Source organism: Gopherus evgoodei, chromosome 2, assembly GCF_007399415.2.
Source record: "Gopherus evgoodei ecotype Sinaloan lineage chromosome 2, rGopEvg1_v1.p, whole genome shotgun sequence".
In the NCBI taxonomy this organism is placed as follows: Eukaryota; Metazoa; Chordata; order Testudines; family Testudinidae; genus Gopherus; species Gopherus evgoodei.
Genome location: NC_044323.1, coordinates 221,585,615 through 221,606,170, shown reverse-complemented (window position 1 = coordinate 221,606,170; position 20,556 = coordinate 221,585,615). Strand labels below are relative to the sequence as shown.

Genomic DNA, 20,556 nt, shown 5'->3' with positions numbered 1-20,556 from the left:
TCCAAGAGAAGGAGGACAACTGACAATATAAGCAAATATGGGGAGAAGAAATGGAACACATGAATATTTCAAACAATGGAAATTTTGGGAGAGGACTACAAGCCGCATTAAAGCCTCAAGGATTTGTTGTATGCTTGCTATAAACAGTAGGTTTGTTCTTTTTTAAATTGTGCATAAAAAGCTAAATTAGGGGGAAAGCCTTATGATCATCAGCTTGCATCTCTAGCCTACACCACAAGTAAACCAGGATTTTACCTCAAGCATGGAAGTGCTCTGAAATCCATCGCCACATTTAAGCCATGCATTGGAAATGGAAGTAGCTGCCACTGCTGTCCCAGCATTTGCTTTTCTCAACCCTAGAGGTATCTCATCTGGAAAAGATGTACATTCAGCATCCCAAGCTCGTTTCCTCTACAAAGAAAATTGTAAACCCATTAAACTATTTATCGTTCATATTTATTTTTATTTTAAATACAGTAAAGTCTAGTTAATCTAGACCACCACTTTGGTTTGAATACTTACCAAAGAATTGTAATTTCTGCTTTTCAATAAATTGGAGAGGGTTCAGAAAAGAACCAGGAGAATGATTAAAGGAGTAGAAAATATGCTTTAAGCATGATAGACTCAAGGAGCTCAATCTGTTTAGCTTAACAAAGAAAAGGTTAAGGGGTAACTCGATTAGTCTGTAAGTAACTACATGAACAAATATTTGATAATAGGCTTCTCAGTCTATAAGACAAAAGTATATCAAGATCCAATGGATAGAATTTGAAGCTAGACAAATTCAGACTAAAATAAGACAGTAAGGGTAATTAAACATTGGAACAATTTACCAAAGGCGATGGTGGATTCTCCATCACTGGCCATTTGACTTTTTAATTAAAAAGAGAAAAAAGAAAAGAGAGCGCATGATATGCTCTAGTTCAAAAGGAACTATACTGGGGAAGATCTGTGGCCTGCATTATACAGGTCAGGCTAGATTTTCACAATGGTCCTTTCTGGCCTTGGAATCTATTAATCTCTGAGATGGGAAACTGAAGTCCCTGAACACTTGCAATCATTATAGATCCAAAAACACATATCAAGAATAAGATTTAACCACAATGTCTAAAGGAAATTTCATCACTAATAACTGCATTATATTCTGTCAATCTAAACACTACCTGTCATTTCAGATAGATAGTAATTCCTGTTTAAAATAAGCAGAAAATGCTAAAGGCAATGCATTTAATGACTAAGTAATTTCCTCCACTACAGGAACTGAGTGAAATTCTGTATTATGCAGGACAGACTATATTATCATAGTGATTCCTTCCACCTTTAAAAATAATGGTTAATCTACATAAACATTTCTCAGACTGTCGTACACATACCACTGGTAGCACATGGACCACAATCAATTGACGTTATGAAGGCTGTATGCCCATTACTGTTCAATGTTAGATATGGTACAGCAGGTATTAGAGTTTGAGAACTGTTGATGTAAGTAGCATATATTGGCACATCCAATGTCTTTAGAATTTCACAGCAGTTTACAAGTTATACTTATATTTAAATTACTCATATTCCTATGAATCATTAAGAATTACTCAGATTTTCTCTGAATTGGTACATGTGTTGCCAGTCAGGAGCCTATTGTAGAGTTAAACACAGATATAAAACATTCTGTATTTCAAAACTACAGGAAAAAGGTTATAAATCCTACAGCAAGGGTTCCCAAACTTGGTTCACAGCTTGCTCAGGGTAAGCCCCTGGCGGGCTGTGAGACACTTTGTTTACCAGAGCGTCCGCAGGTACAGCCGCCTCACAGCTCCCAGTGGCCACAGTTCGCCATTCCTGGCAAATGGGAGCTGTGGGAAGCAGTGGCCCGGCCCGCACTGCTTCCCGCTGCTCCTATTGACTGGTAACGGCGAACTGTGACTACTGGGAGTTGCGAGCGTCCCTACCTGCAGATGCTCAGATAAAGTGTTTCACAGCCCGCTAGGGGCTTACCCTGAACAAGCTGTGAATCAAGTTTGAGAACCCTTGTCCTACAGTATATACCAGGGTGGTCAAACTGTGGCTCGCAAGCCACATGTGGCTCTTTTGCCATTAAAGTGCAGCTCCTGGTGACCCCCTGCCCAGCCCCTCCATTCTCCATCTATCAGACTGGGGGATGGGGGGTGGAAGCTCGGGACGTCTGCCTTGCAGTGGGGTAGTGCAGTAGGGGCTTCTGCCCAGCAGGCTGCACCTTGGCAGGGCTCGGGGCTTCAACAGGAGTGGGGCGGAATCTCCAACCCCCAGCTCCCAAGCCCTACCTCTCAAACTTCTTAAGATTGTCATATGTGGCTCAGAGGGCCAGTAAGTTTGGCCCCCCTAGTATATAGTAAACCAGAAAGGTCATTAGAAGTACATATGCAGGCTTTGACGTGTATTTATCTAGCTAGTTCTCATGGCGTCCATAATCATGAATTTAAATGCCTTCCAAAATTCCAAAGTGAACACAATACATCTCTCTCTCTTCCCTACAGCCAACAGGGCTTGGATTTATTTATTTATTTTGGTAATTGCTGTATTGTGGAAAGATTACATGGAACAAGTGAGCGTTGCAATTTTTCCTGATGGCAGCAAAGCTCATGATCATCCTGACACTTTCTAGGAGTGAGTTCCAGATTTGCTACCCATAAGGTTCTCTCCTGAAGTTGCTATTTACACAGAAAGGAAGCTGTTACAGAAGATCATTATCATTTAAGTGAAAATGTACCCACGGGTAATTCTATGGAAGGTTTTGAAGATGTGAAGCAAAACTTTCCATTGTGTCCTGATTCTAAACAGGGAGCCATCACAGAGTGCAGGGCACTAAAGCTTACACACTGAGCAAACACACAGACCACTCTGTTCTAAGCCAGACACTCACATCAAGATGACTTGAATCTTTCATCTCAGAGCTCAGTCAATCATGATATGCTCCTGCTCCTCCCTCTCCAGGTCCTCACATGTGAAATCCCACAGCGATCAATCCTCCTACTCAGTATCTTTATAGAGCCAGCAGGAATGGCACAGGGTTTAAGCCTTCAACTCACACTTAGGACTACCCACATTAGTAAGGATAACATCAGGCCCATAAAATGCTACATTGTTTACTTTGGGCCTGCTTTTGTCAACTTAAAGGCAAAACTCTCATTTACTTCAAGGACAGAAGGACAAGACCCTTCATCACTTTACCACCTTGTGGAAGGGAAAAAGGGTCCTCCACACTTACATCACAGCCCTGTTGATTCTCTTCATTTTACATGTCCAAATCTCAATATGCATTGATTCTTTCATCCAAGAACTGGACAGCCAGTCACTATCACTGCTTTAATCAGATAGAGTAGCTGCTTTCGAGTAACAAAAGCCACTTTCATTTGCTTCCTAGAACACCTAGTTCAAGATGAGAGAGACCAGTAACTGAAACCACATAGCAATGCTGAGCACCACCAGTAGCCTGATCTGAGGATTTAACTTTTAATGTAACTAGAAAGCAACCTGGCACTTCAGGCACAACACTATGGACTCCTCTAAACACAGAGGTTGTACCAGTTTATCTAAAATCATTTTAATAAAACTGGTGCAGCTTTGTTTGCGGACTGTCTTATGTTGATTTAAAAACTAGTTATATTGGTTTACTTTGTGCCATTACCTAGAACAGATATCCCCATTCATAAGCCCTGCCAAATGCAAATTTTATGCAGCATCACAATATTGGTGTTGGCCAGTAAATAGCAAGAAATCATATCTTCGTAACAATATTTTTTAAAAGATAAAAGTAATTTTTATATATTTTTTGATTACCAAATAGAAATTCTCATCTTCAGCAACAGAAATTTTAGATTAACAGCATTTTGATTTCCCATGTGCTGCTAAGACTGACTGTCCTAATGAATCTTACAAATGCATCCCCAGCCATGTGAACCTTGGTGTAAAGGAGGCAGGTACCAGCAGTTCCCAGCATTTTACCATAATGGTGAATAATAGAATCAGCCCTTGCACCCCTGTCTACACTAAGGCTTCCACAAGTGAAAATATTTGTAAGATTTCCTAATGTAGACATGGTTTAAGAGGGATGCAGTTCTGCTTTTCTCAGTCTTATGCTTCTTAGAATAAGTCTATCTAATTGTTACTTTCAATGTTAAAAACAATCTTTTACAGTTAACAAGAAAGATTAGTTATTTTCACAACCCTTTAAACATGTATATGAATATATTGGTATAAAGTATTATTGGGGAAAAAAAGTTTAATTTTTGTAGTTCTGATGGCTTCTGGTAATGAGAGATAAAAAGGTAATAATGGGAAATCAGAATGCAGTTAATCTAAAATTTCTGTTGCTGAAGAGGAAAATTTGTTTTTTAATTAAATTCTGTCTCCATGCCATCCTCTCAGCAGGAACTTCGCAATTTACTCAAGAGTTTACAATCAATTGTTTTTCTGATGCAAGATTAAAAACAAAAGCCAAGAAAGGTTTTGTAAAACAGCATTCTTAATCCATTTTTATAACTGAATTTAATGTGCTTTTTATAAAACTAGAGAAAGAGGTATACTGCTTGCTATGAAATTTCTTGGTCACATTGTCCTTGAAGTTCTGATTAAGTTTCCTGGCACACAGAACCCCTATGCTTTCATCTGATATGTAGCACAGGGGGGAGAAAATAAAAATACAATGGAGTAGGGAAGCTGTAAGAGCAGAAGAACAGGTGGTTGGTACTTCATGGTTGAGTAGGGAGCAGCATGCTAGAATGAGACTATGGGTATGGCTACATTTGCAGCTGTACAGTGCTGGAAGTTACAGCTGTCTTCGTACAGCTGTGTAGGGAAAGCGCTGCAGTGTGGCCACACTGACAGCTACCAGCGCTGCAGTGTGGCCACATTTGCAGCGCTGTTGGGAGTGGCTGAACAGGCATTCTGGGATACCTCCAAATACATCTGGAGGCCAATTACAGCGCTTTTGGTGGCCACACTGGAGAAGCAGCGCTGCATCACCAGTGCTGCAATTGTTATACCCCAGGCAGAGCAGGAGTACAGCCAGCGCTGCAGCCAGAGATGCAGCGCTGTATGTGCCTTGCAAGTGTGGACGGTAAGTTGCAGCGCTGTAAACCCACCACCAGCGCTGCAACTCTCCAGTGTAGCCAAGCCCTATGTAGTGTAACTGCTACTTTATAAAGCATACTCTCCTCTCCCCAGAGAGGCAGTTAAGGTGTATGCAGAGGCCACGTCTACACTAGGAAGAAAAGATGTGTTTTAAAACATATGCTAAAATAGAGAAGGCAAGTTGTAGTTTTAACATGCCAGTTGAGAGAAATCTTAGGGTGCGCCTACACTCCAATAAAAGATCAGAGACACAGCCATAGCTGTCCTGGGTCAGCTGATTTGAGCTGGGGCTGCAGGGCTATAAAACTGCAGTGCAGACATTTGGGTCCAGGACCAGGCTCTGAGACCTCTTGCAGGGTCTCAAGAGTCCAGGCCCAAACCTCTACACTGCAATTTTATAGCTGCAGCCTGAGACCCCCCAGTTCAAGTCAGCTGACCCAGGCCAGCCACGGGTCCTTTATTGCAATGCAGTCATACTGCCCTCTATAGTAGGGCTGACCCTCAACAGCTATCGTAGATTAAGATTCATATTGCCCTGTCTACACTAGGGTCTTAACGCATGTCTTTCTATAAGTTAGTACAACAACTCTGCCCAAGGTGTGTGTGTGTATATATATATAAGAAAAGTTACAGGACTGGGAAATTTTAATGGTTTTGTTTCTCTCCTCCCCACCCTAGTCCGATTCATATTTTAAGACAGGTGAAAACAAATGAGAATTAAAATAGTAGTTTAAGAGTCCAGTTTCTCCCTGTTTTCACCTCATTCTAAATATTTGTAACAAAGTTAATCCTGAGGACACATTGCTCCCAAAACAAATACAGCAGCAACAGTGAATTCTTATTCTTTAGTCACAAAATTGCAATAAAATTAGTTATTTTCTCTCTGGCACGAAAATTCGACACATCTTGAGTAATTTGTGAATGTTATGCATAAAGAAACAGAACATCTGGCATGAAAGGTTGCTGAATCAGGCTCAAGAGAGCTAAATTAAAAAGACTCAATGTGTTCCTCATAAAATCAAATTTTATTACAGCTCAAAAAATTATGTTAAAAAAATTAGCACAATGAACAGAACTTCTGAAGACAAAAGTTGGCCTCTGAATACATACATTAAAAAAATCAGAGAAAGTGCTTATGTTTGATGGCTTTCTTTGATGGAAAATATTTGCTGCCTTTCATTCAGAAAGGCGTTCCATTCTGTCTCTGGGATTGTTCCTTCTATTGAAGTCAAAGGTCGTATTGCTATTTATTTAAGTGGAATCATATTCGGTTCCCCTGTGTAACCGACTCAGAAGCTAATCCTGCAGCCATCACTCCTATGATCATTTCCAGTGAGGTGAATGGTCAGCCAGCCTATAAGAGCAAGAACTGAAAATTCAACAAGTATATAATGATTAAACTACAGCCAAGTCAGACTGTAATCAGGATCAAGTATGAGGCACAATGGTTGAATAACCCTTAATATAGAACTCCAGTGCTGCTAGTGTCAAAAACAAGAACCCAGTTCTGCAAACTTTTACTTGTGCCACGTAAATTGTTAGCAAACAATCCTGCTGAAGTTAGCTGCATAAGGTTTACTCAGGCCTTGCCTACACTACCAAGTTTTGTCGACAACAACTGCCTTTTGGTGACAAAAAAGCAAGAGGGACACACTACAATGGGACTTTTGTCACAAAAAACGCCCAGTTTTGGCGACAAAAACTCCCACCCCTACTTTTGTCTTTTCCCCTCCCTTTATTAGCGATAAAGAGCCAGTGTAGACTGCTGATTGTTTTGTTGACAGAACTGGCTTATGCCAGTATCTCACAATGCCTGCCGTGATTGCTCTGCTCAGTGTTTTGATCTCTGCTACCCTGCAGGCATGCACCCCTCCCCTTTCAAAGCTCCGGGAAGTATGTGTGTGTTTGAACAAACAAAGGGCAACTAATTGGAATACTCCTGTTCTGTGCTGCACTAGGAACACAGCAGCAGGCAGAATGCTGCTGATGCAGGGGGTGGGGACAGACTGCTATGCTGCTTTGCCATTCCTCAGCATGGAGAGCTCACAGAGCTACTCACGATGCTGCTCTTGGCAGCTGAGGGGGCTGTGGGAGAACTCAGAGAGAAGCCCAAGATGCGCAGCGATCAGCTCTTCCTTCCCACAACACTGCACTGTGGGGTACATACTCATGGTAAAACGCTCACCCTGTCGATGATAGTGTCCACAATGTGGACATGATCTGTGGACAGAGGGAGCAAGTGTGACCACCCTTTGGCGATTTTTGTTTTGTCGACTTTTGGGTGTTACCAAGTTTTGTCAACAAAACTTATGTCAGTATAGACAAGCTCTCACAGAGAGCCTAATTCTCCCACCTATATTCACTCTGAGTAGTACTTAACTCTGTGAACTGTCCCACTAAAAAAGAAAGGGAATGACATTTTCAGTTCTAGTTACCACAGACTGACCTCGACTATGAATAGAAGCAATCAGTCACAGAAGAAAGGATGACAAGGTCACCAAAATGCATGGTCACAGTTTCAAAAGAATTTAGTACATTGGGTGCTAAGCTCTGTTGAAAACATTATCCCCAGCTTTGAGTGTTGAGCACTTGAAAGTCTGCCTCTGAGCTCTTTCAAAAATGCAGCCATCAGGGCCTGATCTTGCAACTCATTATTCTGTTATCAACCGTGACAGCAAGAATTATCAAAGGGACTACTGATGAAGAGTAGCAGTCAGATCCTGAGAGCCATATTTTTGAAAGAGCGCAGAAGCAGACTTTCAAGTGCTCAGCACCCATAGCTTGGGACTGGATATTAAGCTTTATTGAAAACCTATGTGCTGAACTCTATTGAAACTGTGGCTCGTTGTTTTGGTGTCTGATTGGTAGTTAAGCGCTTTTGAAAATTCTAGCTGCAGTTTCGCATGCTGAGCTTTTCTGACATAAGTTATGGCCTACAAAAAGTGTTACAAGGCTGCAGCCATGCAAGGCTAGCCTCTCACTTCTCTAGAAAGGAAAGCATGCATCTTCCTGTGGCTATTCAAATTAATACTAGTGAGCTAAGGGTACGGCTACACTTGCAGATGTACAGCGCTGAGTTAAACCCACCTTTGCACAGCTGAGTAGGGAAAGCGCTGCAATCTGTCCACACTGACAGCTGACAGTGCACTGTCATGGCCGCATTTGCAGTTGCATTGGGAGTGGTGCATTATGGGCAGCTATCCCAGCATTCAAGTGGCTGCAATGTGCTTTTCAAATGGGGGGGGTGGAGTGTGACAGGGAGCGTTGGGGGAGAGAAAGTGGGTTTTTGGAGTGCTGAGAATGTGTGTCAGCACACTGTCTTGTAAGTTCAGACCCTCCTTCCTCCCTCATCTCTCTCTCACTCAACGAAAGCAAACAGCTGCAGTTTCGTTTTTTCTCATAGACCAGATAAGCAGTCACTTGCTGAAATGGACCCCAACCACCACCACCCCATCTCTCTCATCAAGCAAACATTAGCTGTCGGTACTCCAAACAGAGCCCCCCCGCCTGCCTCTCACTCATTCAAAGCAAATAGAACAGGAGTACTTGTGGCACCTTAGAGACTAACAAATTTATTTCAGCATAAGCTTTCGTGGGCTACAGCTCAGATGCACAGAATGGAACACACAGACAGGAGATAAATAGTAGCTGTCATAAACAGATAGTTAAGGGTTAATGTCTCTTTTACCTGTAAAGAGTTAACAGTCAACCTGAAACACCTGACCAGAGCACCAATCAGGAGACAAGATACTTTCAAATCTCGGTGGAGGGAAGCCTTTGTTTGTGTTTTTTGGGTTTTGCTTTGTTCTCTCTGGGTCCTGAAAGAGACCAGACGTGCAGCCAGGTTTCTTGCCAATCTCCCTGCTACAGTCTCTCTTATATTCAGAATAGTGAGTATTAAGTAGAAAAGGCGGTTATAGTCTTTTGATTGTTTTCTGTGTTTGCAAATGTGTATTTTGCTGGATGGATTTTTATTGGTATTTGTGCTGGGGGGAGACTTCTTTCTAGTGTTTATAAGCTGAAAGACCCTGTAATATTCCATCTTGATTTTACAGAGATTTCTTACTTTTTCTCTCTTTTATTAAAAGCTTTTCTTTTTAAAAGACCTGATTAATTTTTTCCCTTGTTAAGGCTCAAAGGAACTGAGTCTGTACTCACCAGGGAATTAGTGGGAGAAGGGAAAGAGGAGTGGGGGAGGAAAGGTGAATTTCCTCTGTGTTTTAGATTCACGGAGCTTGAATCTGTCTCTCTCTCCAGGATAGCCCAGGGAGGGAAAGCCTGGGAGGGGGAGAAAGAACCTGATTTCTCTGTGTTGTGATTCAAGGAGTTTGAATCACAGTGATCTCCTAGTGTACCCAGGGCGGGAAAGATCTGGGAGGAAGACAGGAGGGGGAGGGGAAATGGTTTATTCCCCTTTGTTGTGAGACTCAAGGAATTTGGGTCTTGGGGTCCCCAGGGAAGGTTTTGGGGGGACCAGAGTGCCCCAAAACACTATATTTTTGGGTGGTGGCAGCCTATCAGATCTAAGCTGGTAATTAAGCTAGAGGAATTCATGCTGGTACCCCATCTTTTGGACTCTAAGGTTCAGATTGGGGAATTATACCATGACAGTAGCTGTGTTTGATTTTTTGATAAGCAGACCCCGAAAGGGAGCTTTGAAAAGACACTTCCTCCTCCAGAGTTCACAACAAAACAAGAGAGGATGCTTCAGTTAAGAGGATTATGGGGAGCTTCTGGAAGTCAAAAAGTGCTAATAATGTTACTCCCCGTTTACACTGGAGCAGCAGCATCTCAGCCAATATGCAACAGCTGTTATTCCTCTCGAGGAGGTGGAGTACCAGCAGCGCTGTAGCCGCAGAGACACAGCTCTGTATGTGCCTTGCCAGTGTGGACGGGGAGTGAAGTACAGCGCTCTGGGAGACTTTATTGCACTGTAACTCGCAAGCGTAGCCAAGGCCTCAGTCACTGCACAACCAAGAGGGAATACCGTCAAATTTCAATTTAGCCAATTTTTTTTTTTTAAGTTAGAAGTAATGATAAGTACTATACTTGCTCCTGCCCCCACCTGAGTCCCTGTTCTACCAGTTTGTGGTTTTACAATCACATTTTTCTTAAAAATACTTCTCTTGCCATGTTGCTACATGAAAGGGGGTGGGGGAACTCAAACTTTTCAATTCTCAACAGTTCCTATCCGTATTTGTACAGTGGCCAACATAAGGCCCCAATCCTGATCAAGATCTATGGGCACTGGGCTGGCAATTTCTCAGGGAAAACTAGTTTAGCACAGAGCATTGTAGATACTGTCTTAAACATGGTTTAAACCAGGAAACTGGGAAAAATAATTGCATCAGTGTCCAAAATGTTCAGCATGCATAGAATACATTTTTTCAAACTTTGAATACATCCATTCAAGACTGAAGAACGGAGTCAGTTTATCCACCACATGAAAGTTGGCTTCTGCTACAGAATGCTGCATGGCCAAATGGACCTAGACAGGTAGTCTGCAACTCTGCATGCTTCTGATTGCTTAATGCTTCAAGCCTACAAAGCTGTATTATTGTCATTTTCATATATTCAAATTTTCTTCATTTGTCTATAGAACATTGAAAACTGAAATATGAGTCATGACATGTATAACTTACATGAAAAAATACTCAACCAAAACGTATACAGGCATCCTGATGTTCGGTATTATAATTACATATATTAGTTTTATGCCTACTGGGTTTTACCTTTTCTTTGTACAACCCTAAATTAATCTAGAAGTCTTATGCAGCTAATTTGAATGTTTAATTAAAACTAAGCATAATATGGTGTGCATTAATTAAACTCATACCAATTAGTTTTCTCATGATTTTACCTAGAAAACTCACCTCTGGTAAATGCCATGCCAGGGATGGCATGGTAATATTATATATGTTAAATAACAAACAAACCAACCAGTGACACTTAATATACTGCAACTGCTGTCAAATGCACTAAGTAAACTAACCAGAGGCAAAAAGCAAAAGATAATTGTGAGGGGAGGAAAACTTATCTTAGGTGTTGTTTGTAACACTAGTAAGTTTAAATATGTATCATAGAAGTGTTATTTAAAGTTGTTTGTGTCACTTTAAAGTTTGTACCAGAATGAACAAGCTCATAGGGGGAGTGAAACATAGATTAATGGGGTCTTTCAATTTTTACCAGGCTGTCCAAAAAACAGAACTAACATCTTGGGAGCCTCATGATTTAGAATCAATATTTTTTGAAGACTATGGTTTTTAAATCCTTTGAAGCGATCCAAATTACATAAGAGAAATTCAATAGAGACAATTTTATGTTTCCCCAGGTTCATAATCTTATTTTGACCACTGAAACCAAGGACTTCTGCCAAATGTAAATCAGACTCCTCAGATGAAGCCATTTCTCAACACATACTTAGGGCCTGACACTGTAAACTCTTACTCATACAGGCAGCCCCAATGAAATCAATGGGTCACTTGCATAGGTAAAGACTAATTATGCAATCAAGAGTTGGCAGGACTGGGCACTTATACCTCGACTCAGCAGTGTACAATGAAAGGGCAGTCTGCTGCAATTGCAGAGACCCAGTGGAGCTTGCCATGGTTTCAGTAATCTGCACACTCATTTTACAATGCAGAACTGGGGTATAAGATTGCAGCACCACGAATTCTACAATCACATCTTCATGTCTGTAAAGCACCTAGAACAATGAAGCTCTTTAAATGCAAAATATTATTATTAAATACCAGTGTGGCTTGGGATTTCAGGAGAAAAGTGTTCTCATCTCACCAACAACAAAGTTGTGATGATCATCATCAGATCAGAACATCTGGATTACACTAATCTGTTTCAAGATAAATATCCTATTGCATGCCCAAAAAGCCATGATTCCACAGACACAAAAAAAGTTATGCCCTGCAAGAAACCATTATTGTTAAAAGGAGAAGTGGAAGTGGCAATAAGACAAAAAAGAAGAGTATTTATACAGAATAGAAAAAAGGAGAAGTAAATGGCAATAAATACAATTTTTTAAAAAAGTAGATAACAGAGAAGGGAAGGAATAAATGAATAAATGAAATATCAATGGCCAATAGGGTTAAAAATAATAAGGAGGAATTTTTAAAACATATTAGAAACAAAAAAAAAATCCTAGGTCAAGTATAGATCCATTGCTAAATACAGATAATAAAACTGTAAACAGTGAAGTAGAAAGAGGCAGAAATATTAAATAGCTATTTCTGTTCTGAATTTGGAATGAAGCAAGAGGATGTAACCATCTCATACGATGTGGTGGATGGAACAGAAAGTTTATAATCTGTAACAAAGGAAGATATGAGACAGTATCTGCTAAAATTAAACATTTTCAAATCAACAGGCTCTGATAGTTCTTGAGTGGAAGTTATCTGAGGAGTCTCTGAACTAAAAATTAACATTTGTAACAGATCTTGGAAAATGGGGGAACTTCCAGAGGATTGTCAACGTAGTTCCAATATTTAAAAAGGGTAAAAGGGATGACCCAGGGAACGAAAGACAGATTAGCCTGATCTCAATCCCAGATAAAATAATGGGATGGTTAATTCAGGACTATCAACAGAGAATTAGAGGCTAAAATATAATTAATGCTAGCCAACATGACCCCATGAAGGGTACACCTTAACACACAAAACTGTTGTGGTTTTGACAGGATTACAGATCTATTTGATAAAGATAACTGATGATACAGTATACTTGCATTTCTCCAAGGCATTTCATGCCATACCATATGACACTCGTTAAAAACTTGCATTATATGGAATTAACAGAGTACACATTAGATGGACTAAAACTGGCTGACAGATCTCAAAATGTAGCCGTTAGTAGCGAGATATCAATTAATAGGGCTGTTTCTAGTAGGGTTCTTCAGGGATTGACTCTTGGTCCAATGACATTTAACAATTGTATCAATTATCTAGAGGATATAAAATCACTATCTTTATCATCTGTAAACTTTACCAGCAGAGGAGTAGTAAATAATGAGGACGACAGGTTAACTGCCTTGTTAAATGGTCATAATCCCCCAAAATTAGTTTTAATATAGCCAAATGCAAAGCAATACATTTCGGCATCAATAATACAGGTTATACTCACAGGATGGGACTACCTTAGAAGCAATAATTCAGAGAAAGACTTAGGGGTCATCAGAGATAATCACCTCAGCAAGAGCTCTCAGAATTACACTGTGGGAAAAAGAGTTAATGCAACCCCCGGACATATAAAAGGGGGAATATCAGGTACAATGCCCTGGTACGAAGCACTGGTAAAAACACTGAGTCCAGTTCTAATATCCATGTTTCAAGAAGGATGTGGGCATACTGAAGAGAATTCAAAAGAAGGCCACAAAAATTATCCAGGGGCTGTAAAACAAGCCTTATGATGTGAAGTTTTAAGGAGCTCAATTTATTCAGCTTATCAAAGGAAAGATGAGAGGTGATTTGATCACTGTGTAGCAGTACTTACAAGCTGAAAAAACACACCTAAGAGTGGGGCGCTTTCAATGTTGCTGACAAGATCCAGTGGCTCAGAGCTGAAGTTAGACAAATTTATTCTTGAAATAAGATGCAATTACCTAGCTGAGGGTAATTAAACATCAGAACAGCTCACCAAGGGAGTGGTTAGCTCACCATCATGCAATCTTTAAGATAGGACTAGCTATCTTTGTAAACGATTGCTTTAATTGAACGCTGGGAGAAATTCTATAGGGTTTGTGTGCAGGGAGTCAGGCTGGATGTTCGTGGTGGTCTCATCTGGCCTTATAATTCATGACTCTACAAGTTCCCTTCCTTCCTGGGCCCTGGGGAGAACAGAATTGCCCACTGTGCCTTAGTATGCTCGTAAAACTTGCAATTCTTCATTAAGATGACTACAGTTAAGGCTACGATTTAGTCACAAGTATTTTTAGTAAAAGTCATGGACAGGTCACAGTCAATAAACAAAAATTCACAGCCCGTGACCTGTCCATGACTTTTACTAAAAATACCCCTGACTAAAATGAGGAGAGGGCATGGTGTTCGGGGGGAGAAGGGCAAGTCACAGCCAGGGGGTGGGGGGCGCAGCAGGTGCTGGGCCGGGCTCCCTACCCGGCTACTGGGAAGCGGTGACTGCAGCTTCCTAGCTCCAGTTGCTGCTTCCACTGTGCCCCAAGCCCCGGTTCTGCAGGTCCAATTAGATCTAAGGGAGCTGAGAGAGGGGACCCCCCCTCAAGGTAAGCACCACCCCACAACCCAAGCCCTGACCCTCCCACACCCAAATGCCTGCTGCTGGGGGGCAAAGAGGCCCCTGAGACTGCTCCAGCAGCAGACGGTGCACCTGGCCTGGGGGCTGCCTGAGCTGCTCAGGCGGCTCCTGGTCCAGCAGCACAGGGCTGCTGCAGTGACAAATACAGAGCCTTAACTATAATCAAATCTCATCCTCTGAAGAATGAGGTATTGTCCACAGCTGGAGAGAGGACACCAGAAGGGGTGGACCAGTACTCTGAAGTTGTACAGAGAGTAGTCAGCAGTTAATTCACACCCATGAGCAACATAGTTATACCAGTGTAAGTTTACAGTGTAGACCTGGTCTAACCAAAGTATTTGGTCTTAATATTGAGATATATGGGGAAAATGTAATGGCTTGAGATATACAGGAGCTCAGACTAGATGATTTAACAGTCTTTGCTGGCTTCAAACCCTATGAAACTATGAGTTTGGAACAATTACAGTTTTAGATTGTACATAGGATATCCAGGCCACTGTTTTATAAACAAATGTAATTAAATTATCTTAAACGTTAAGTGTCTAAATCTTTCCTCTCTCTCCCCCCATTCTTAACCGGGAATAGTTCTATTCAAATAGAAGTCCTTCCCAAATTCATAGCAGCAATGTCTGTATTAAGGACCAAATACTTTATAAAATCTAGATACAATCCACCAGTACTTTGTAAGGTCTGAAGAAGCCCTTTTCTGCAGTAAGCAGCAGCAGCCACAGTATGACAGCAGCAACCGTAAGCTAAGAAGCAGTCACATCCTCACATTCCATCTAAATTGCATCAAAACAATGTAATATCCGTCTGTTCAGAAGGCATTCCCATCCTAATAGCACCCACCATCACCAGATAAAGAAACAGATCTTAAGATGGTTAAAGAAAACTTTGTTTGATTGTATTCTGTCTGACAAGAAACCACTTATCAACAGTGTGATTATGCAGTCTATACTCCTATTGTTTTACCTTTATGATCCCTACTTCTCTATTTTTTATCTGGATGGTCTCTGATTCTTTCATTGTTTCTGTCTGTTGCATAACTAATTTTGCAAGATTTAATTCAACTAAGGTGCAGAGGAATGATGCGTTAAAGAATTGTTTTGTAGTGGGCTACGACTGGTGAAAAATACAATCTTGTAGTATTTTAGTTTAAAATGATTGGTTAAGGTATAGCTAAGTAAAACAAAAGTTTTAGTTATATAAACTTGGATCCAAAAGGAAGTTCTTTGAAACCTAACTCCAGGACACAGCCCAAGATTAAAGATGCCAGACGTCAACACCCTGGCAATCATACTGTGCAGAAGCTGGTGCCCTGGATGATCTAATCTTAACTGGCCACCAAGAAAAGTTTGTCTGCCTTATTGGAAGCAGTGAGCATCGTATGCGTAGCGAGCGTATTCTGTTTTGGTAACAGTTAATAGAGGTTATGGACATTACCATGTAAGGCTCTTTCACTGCTAAAAGGACTTATAAACCCGCAGAAGATTACACCCTGAGCCCTAGGAACTGGGTAAGGGCAAGTGCCTTTTGCCCTGAGCTCTAGGTACTAGGAAAAGGTAGGGGTGCCTAAATTAATTAACCAGGTTATGCCTTGATCCCATGAAAGGGTAAAGGTAGGGTGCCCTGGAGTGTGCAGGTCACAACTTAACATCACCAGAATACCTTCAGAGTTAAAAGAGACCTTTGAAGTTGGGGGTGGGAAGGGAAGACGAGAGGAAAGCAAAACAAAAACTCTAGTATGGAAGTTAATCTGCATACCTTTATTTTCCCCTGGGTGCCCAAAATATACACACAAGCACACAATACAGTGCATGAGGATAAAAATAGAGTACCAATGGGTTTCTGAAAAGGAATTCACTTACCAAAACTACCAGCTATTAATAAAAAAATTGTTTTTCCTCAAACTCAACTGCAAGGTTCCACCTTAAGCCCTTCCCAGAATAGTCAACATTTTGTTTTCCAGATGAATGAAACTATTGCCCTTGCTCTTGGAACAGCCTCTCTGTTATTGTGTGCCATCCATCCTTCCTTAGATCTTTATTTAAAATCTATTTCACTCCATCACTGATCAATTATAGTCTGACCTCCTGCATATAGAACTTCCCTAAATTAATTCATGTTTGAACAAGAGCATCTCCTTCAGAAAAACATCCAATCTTAATTTAAAAGTTTCTAGTGATAGAGAATCTATCATCTTATGTCTAGTGAGAATTTGCCTAGCTTCAACTTCCAGCCTGTGGATTGTGTTATACCTTCCTCTGCTAGGTTGAAGAGATCACTAGTAAGGCTATGTTTATGTCACAGAGGTCACGGAATCGATGACTTCCAGAGACCTCCCTGAGATTCTCTGCTTCAGCCCCATGGGCTGCAGGACTCTGGAGCTGGCAGCCAGCAGGGCCCTGGCAGGGTTTCAGCGACAGGTGAACCCCCCCCCCAATGTTTTAGCAACAGGTAACAGACTCCTAAGGTGTCCCTCCTCAGGGTTCCATCAACAGGTGACAGCCTCGCATGGTAGGAGGGTAGGGGGCACCTTAGGTGAGCAGCTGGGGGTGTCCCTTTTCATCTTTGGGAAATATGATCACCCTGCAGCTCCCAGCTGCCGTGGGCGGAGGGTAAACCGGCCCCACAGCTCCCAGCCACCATGGTGGTGGGGGAAACCATGGAACCAAACATCACAGACAGGTCACAGCTTCCATGAATTTTTGTTTATTGCCCGTGACCGGTCTGTAACTTCTACTAAAAATAACCATGACAAAATCTTAGCCTTAACCATTATTACATTTCTGTTTCCATGTACCTTCCTAAAGACTGATCCAAGTCACCCCTTAACTATCTCTTTATTCAGCAGAGTGTAAACAGCATGTTCACTGTAATTTTCCAATTCTTTAATCATTCTCATAGCTCTTCTCTGCACCCTTTCCAATTTACTGTAGTCAATTACTTCATTTTATCATTCATTCATTGTGAATGTCATGTCATGTTATCTATAATCATTGTATACTAAATAGACAGACTGTAGAGGTATAAGATTGATTAGTAGTTAGATACCTAAAACACTTATCATGTCTAAGTAAGTAGAGCTGAAATGCAAGGCCTACAGGCTGAGGCCTGTAAGATTTTGGCTTAGCAATACTAGGCCATAGGGTTAAGAAATGCTTGACAGAAGTAAGCAACCAAAGAATGACCCTATGCCACAAAATTATGGGAACAGATGTATTAATGGGTGGTATTTCAAAAAATTAGCCACAAGATTTATTTTAGATCACAAAATGACCCTAGAGGCACATTTTTCTAACATGTGCCTTAGCAGCAGGATACCGGTTGTCTGTCATTGCTAATAAGTATAAAAAGACCTTATACACAACCTATGAAAAATAGCATACCTCAATATTCTTGGAGAACACAATACAAATAAGGAAAAAGAAGGTGGACACTTTCATGCACATACATCTAGTGTTCGGTGTAGTCAGAATCACAAGATAAAAGAGAGCTTCCAAACCGGGTAAAATGAGTTCCCTGTGGGAAAAAAACTAGCAGAAACCATCCCTCTATGATCAGTTGGCAAGGCAGTTATCAGACCTTAAGGATATCACTAAGGATAACTATATTTGTAACTTAACAGGATTTCTATATGCTTGGGTAATCATAACCTTATCATAACTTTAATAAAATTAATAAAACAGACTAGATCTGATACTTATAAATGTATGTGTGGTCACTATCCTTGGTCTTTGTGTTTTCCTAGAGGTTCTAAATCTGAAGGAGGTAGCAGAGGTGACTTTCACTCTGTTGAGCTTGATACTGTAGCCACCAGAGTTGAATCTATGATGGTGTAATATAGCATTACTAAATTTACTTTAAATAAAATTTAAGGGTACATTACCAACCTCCTACTTTGTTGACACCAGAACCGGACACAACATCCAAACAGAAATCACACCAATGCCAATACAGAGAAAATACACTCTTTCTAGGACTACTCAATATTATCCTATTAATACATCCAAGAATTGCATTATCCCTCTTGGCCACAACCAGAGAGAGGCTGGAAATGTGAAGAACTATATTAAAATTAAGAGAGACATCTATAGCTGGGGAGTTCTTTTGCATGGTTTTAGCTTCGAAGTGATGAATGATATTCTGTCCTGTATTGGAATCCACAGGAAAAAAGAAAAGAAAATCAAATCAAATCCAATTGGGTGGTTAGTGAGCACTGCAGTTTTCTAGACCTAAACATGGCAACAGTCAGCTTCCACACAAAGGGCTAGCGAAATGTTACAAGACTTATTTATTATGATGGGGAAAAGTATTAACCTGGACTCCTATGTGGGGCGGGGGGGGGGGTCTGTCTGCTATTTGGAAGTGATCATTAAGTACCTCTGAAAGGAACATATAGTACAGCAGTTCTCAAACTGTGGGTCACAACCCCGAACTGGGTCACAATCACATTTTAATGGGGTCTCCAGGCCTGACTTAGATGTGCTGGGGCTCGGGGCTGAAGCCTCACATTACAGGCACCTGGCTGGGACTGCAGTCCTTGGACACAGCCCTTGGGCTTTGGCTTTGACCCTTTCCCCACCCAGGGTAGTAGGGCTTGAGCTTTGGCTCCCCCACCCAGGGCAGTGGGAATTAGCTAGACTCAGGCTTCGGTCCCGCCTCCTGTGGCCTTGTAGTAGTTTTTGTTGCCAGAAGGGGGTCATGGTGCAATGAAGTTTGAGAACCCTTGATATAGCAGAAGCATTGTTTTCAGGCAAAATGATGTTACACTTTGGTTATGCCAGGGGTTCACAAAATGGGGGTCAGGAGGTATTACAGGGGGGCAGGTCATGAGCTGTCACCCTCCACCCCAAACACCACTTTGCCTCCAGCATTTATAATGGTGTTAAAGTGTTTTTAATTTATAAGAGGGGAGTCGCACTCAGAGACTTGTTACGTGAAAGGGGTCACCAGTAAAAAAGTTTGAGAACCACTGGGCTATGCCGATGACATTAGTAGCAAATTGGGATAGCTGGTCAGTTGGTTTCCAATTCTGCAAACACTTCTGCATGTGCTTAACTTTAGGCCCAGACACCATTTGAAGATGAAGATGAAGTTAAAGTTAAGCATGTGCACATTTGCACAAATAAGGTGTCTGTCAGTGATAATACCATACTCAGAATGGCTCCAAGCTCTCTTGTAAAACCACTCTACAAGTTATCAGAGGTTAAACAGTAGGCATGGGCACTGCAAATGCCAAAGAGATGCCCACAACAGCCAGGGTTCTTCACTTTTGCCCACCATCCCTCTCTAAAGACAAATATGCTGCAGTTCCCACAACAGATAACACAGTAATAGCCAGCTCTTGCCTACTGCATTTCTTCTGTAGATCTCAAAGTGCTTTATAAAGGACATCAGCATCTTTGTCCCCATGTTACAAATGGGGAAACTAACAGGAGCGCATGCCCTGCAAGAAGTTCAAATAGCAAACAATGCTTTCTCTTCTCTGCCTCTGGAGGGGGTCCACGCTGAGCTCCCCATGCAATTTAGCTCCCCCTGTATCTTTAATATTTGTATTTCACCAGCCCCTTACACCCTGTGCACCGAGGCACCCTCATGTACCTAGGTGCCCTCCCATACATCAAACCAATAACGGTACCGAACGACGCCCACTGTGCTAGGCGCTGTACAAACGGAAGCTAACATAGCCCTGGCGCCAGATCACTGCGGGACTCCAGTCCTCCCCCGCCCTCCCTCAGGGCCCCGGCACGGAGACCCCGCGCCCGCCCCACACAGCTCGCGCTCTCACTCCGGCCGTTAGTACCTTCCTACCGGGCATATCTCCCCCGGCCCCTTACGCTGCAACAGCCGCTCCCTTGCCACGTGACAGGGAAACCCCGGAAGGGGGCGCGGGGAGCCCGAACTCCAGTCCCCGGGCTGAAGGCGGGGCCTGCGTCCTTCCTACCACGCCCCCTGCTTTCCAGTTTGGCGCCGCGACACAGCGGCTTCTGATTGGATAGCCGTGCCGGGACGCGCGTGACGTAACAGAGGAGGCACTCGTTCGTTTTCCGTTTAGCAGTCCGCTGCAGACACCGAGCGACCGGAGAGCGGTCGTGCCTTTTACCCCCTTACCGAGTGTGCGCATGCGCGGTTTGCGCACGGTGCGCGGTTTTTGGCGTAGGGAACGGG

At 42.0% G+C, this 20,556-nt stretch overlaps 1 protein-coding gene across 1 annotated transcript in view; it reads right to left on the bottom strand.

Moving 5' to 3' along the window:
- Nucleotides 1-20,289, bottom strand: part of SPIDR (scaffold protein involved in DNA repair) — a 330,382-nt gene extending 310,093 nt beyond the window's left edge. Inside the window, exons 1-2 of the mRNA XM_030553056.1 lie at nucleotides 20,192-20,289; nucleotides 256-411 (exon numbers count right to left, since the gene is read on the bottom strand). Of these exons, the coding sequence (XP_030408916.1) occupies nucleotides 256-411; nucleotides 20,192-20,206 (171 nt within the window). The 5' untranslated portion in view covers nucleotides 20,207-20,289. The remainder of the gene's footprint in view (nucleotides 1-255; nucleotides 412-20,191) is intronic.
- Nucleotides 20,290-20,556: the final 267 nt, after the last annotated feature.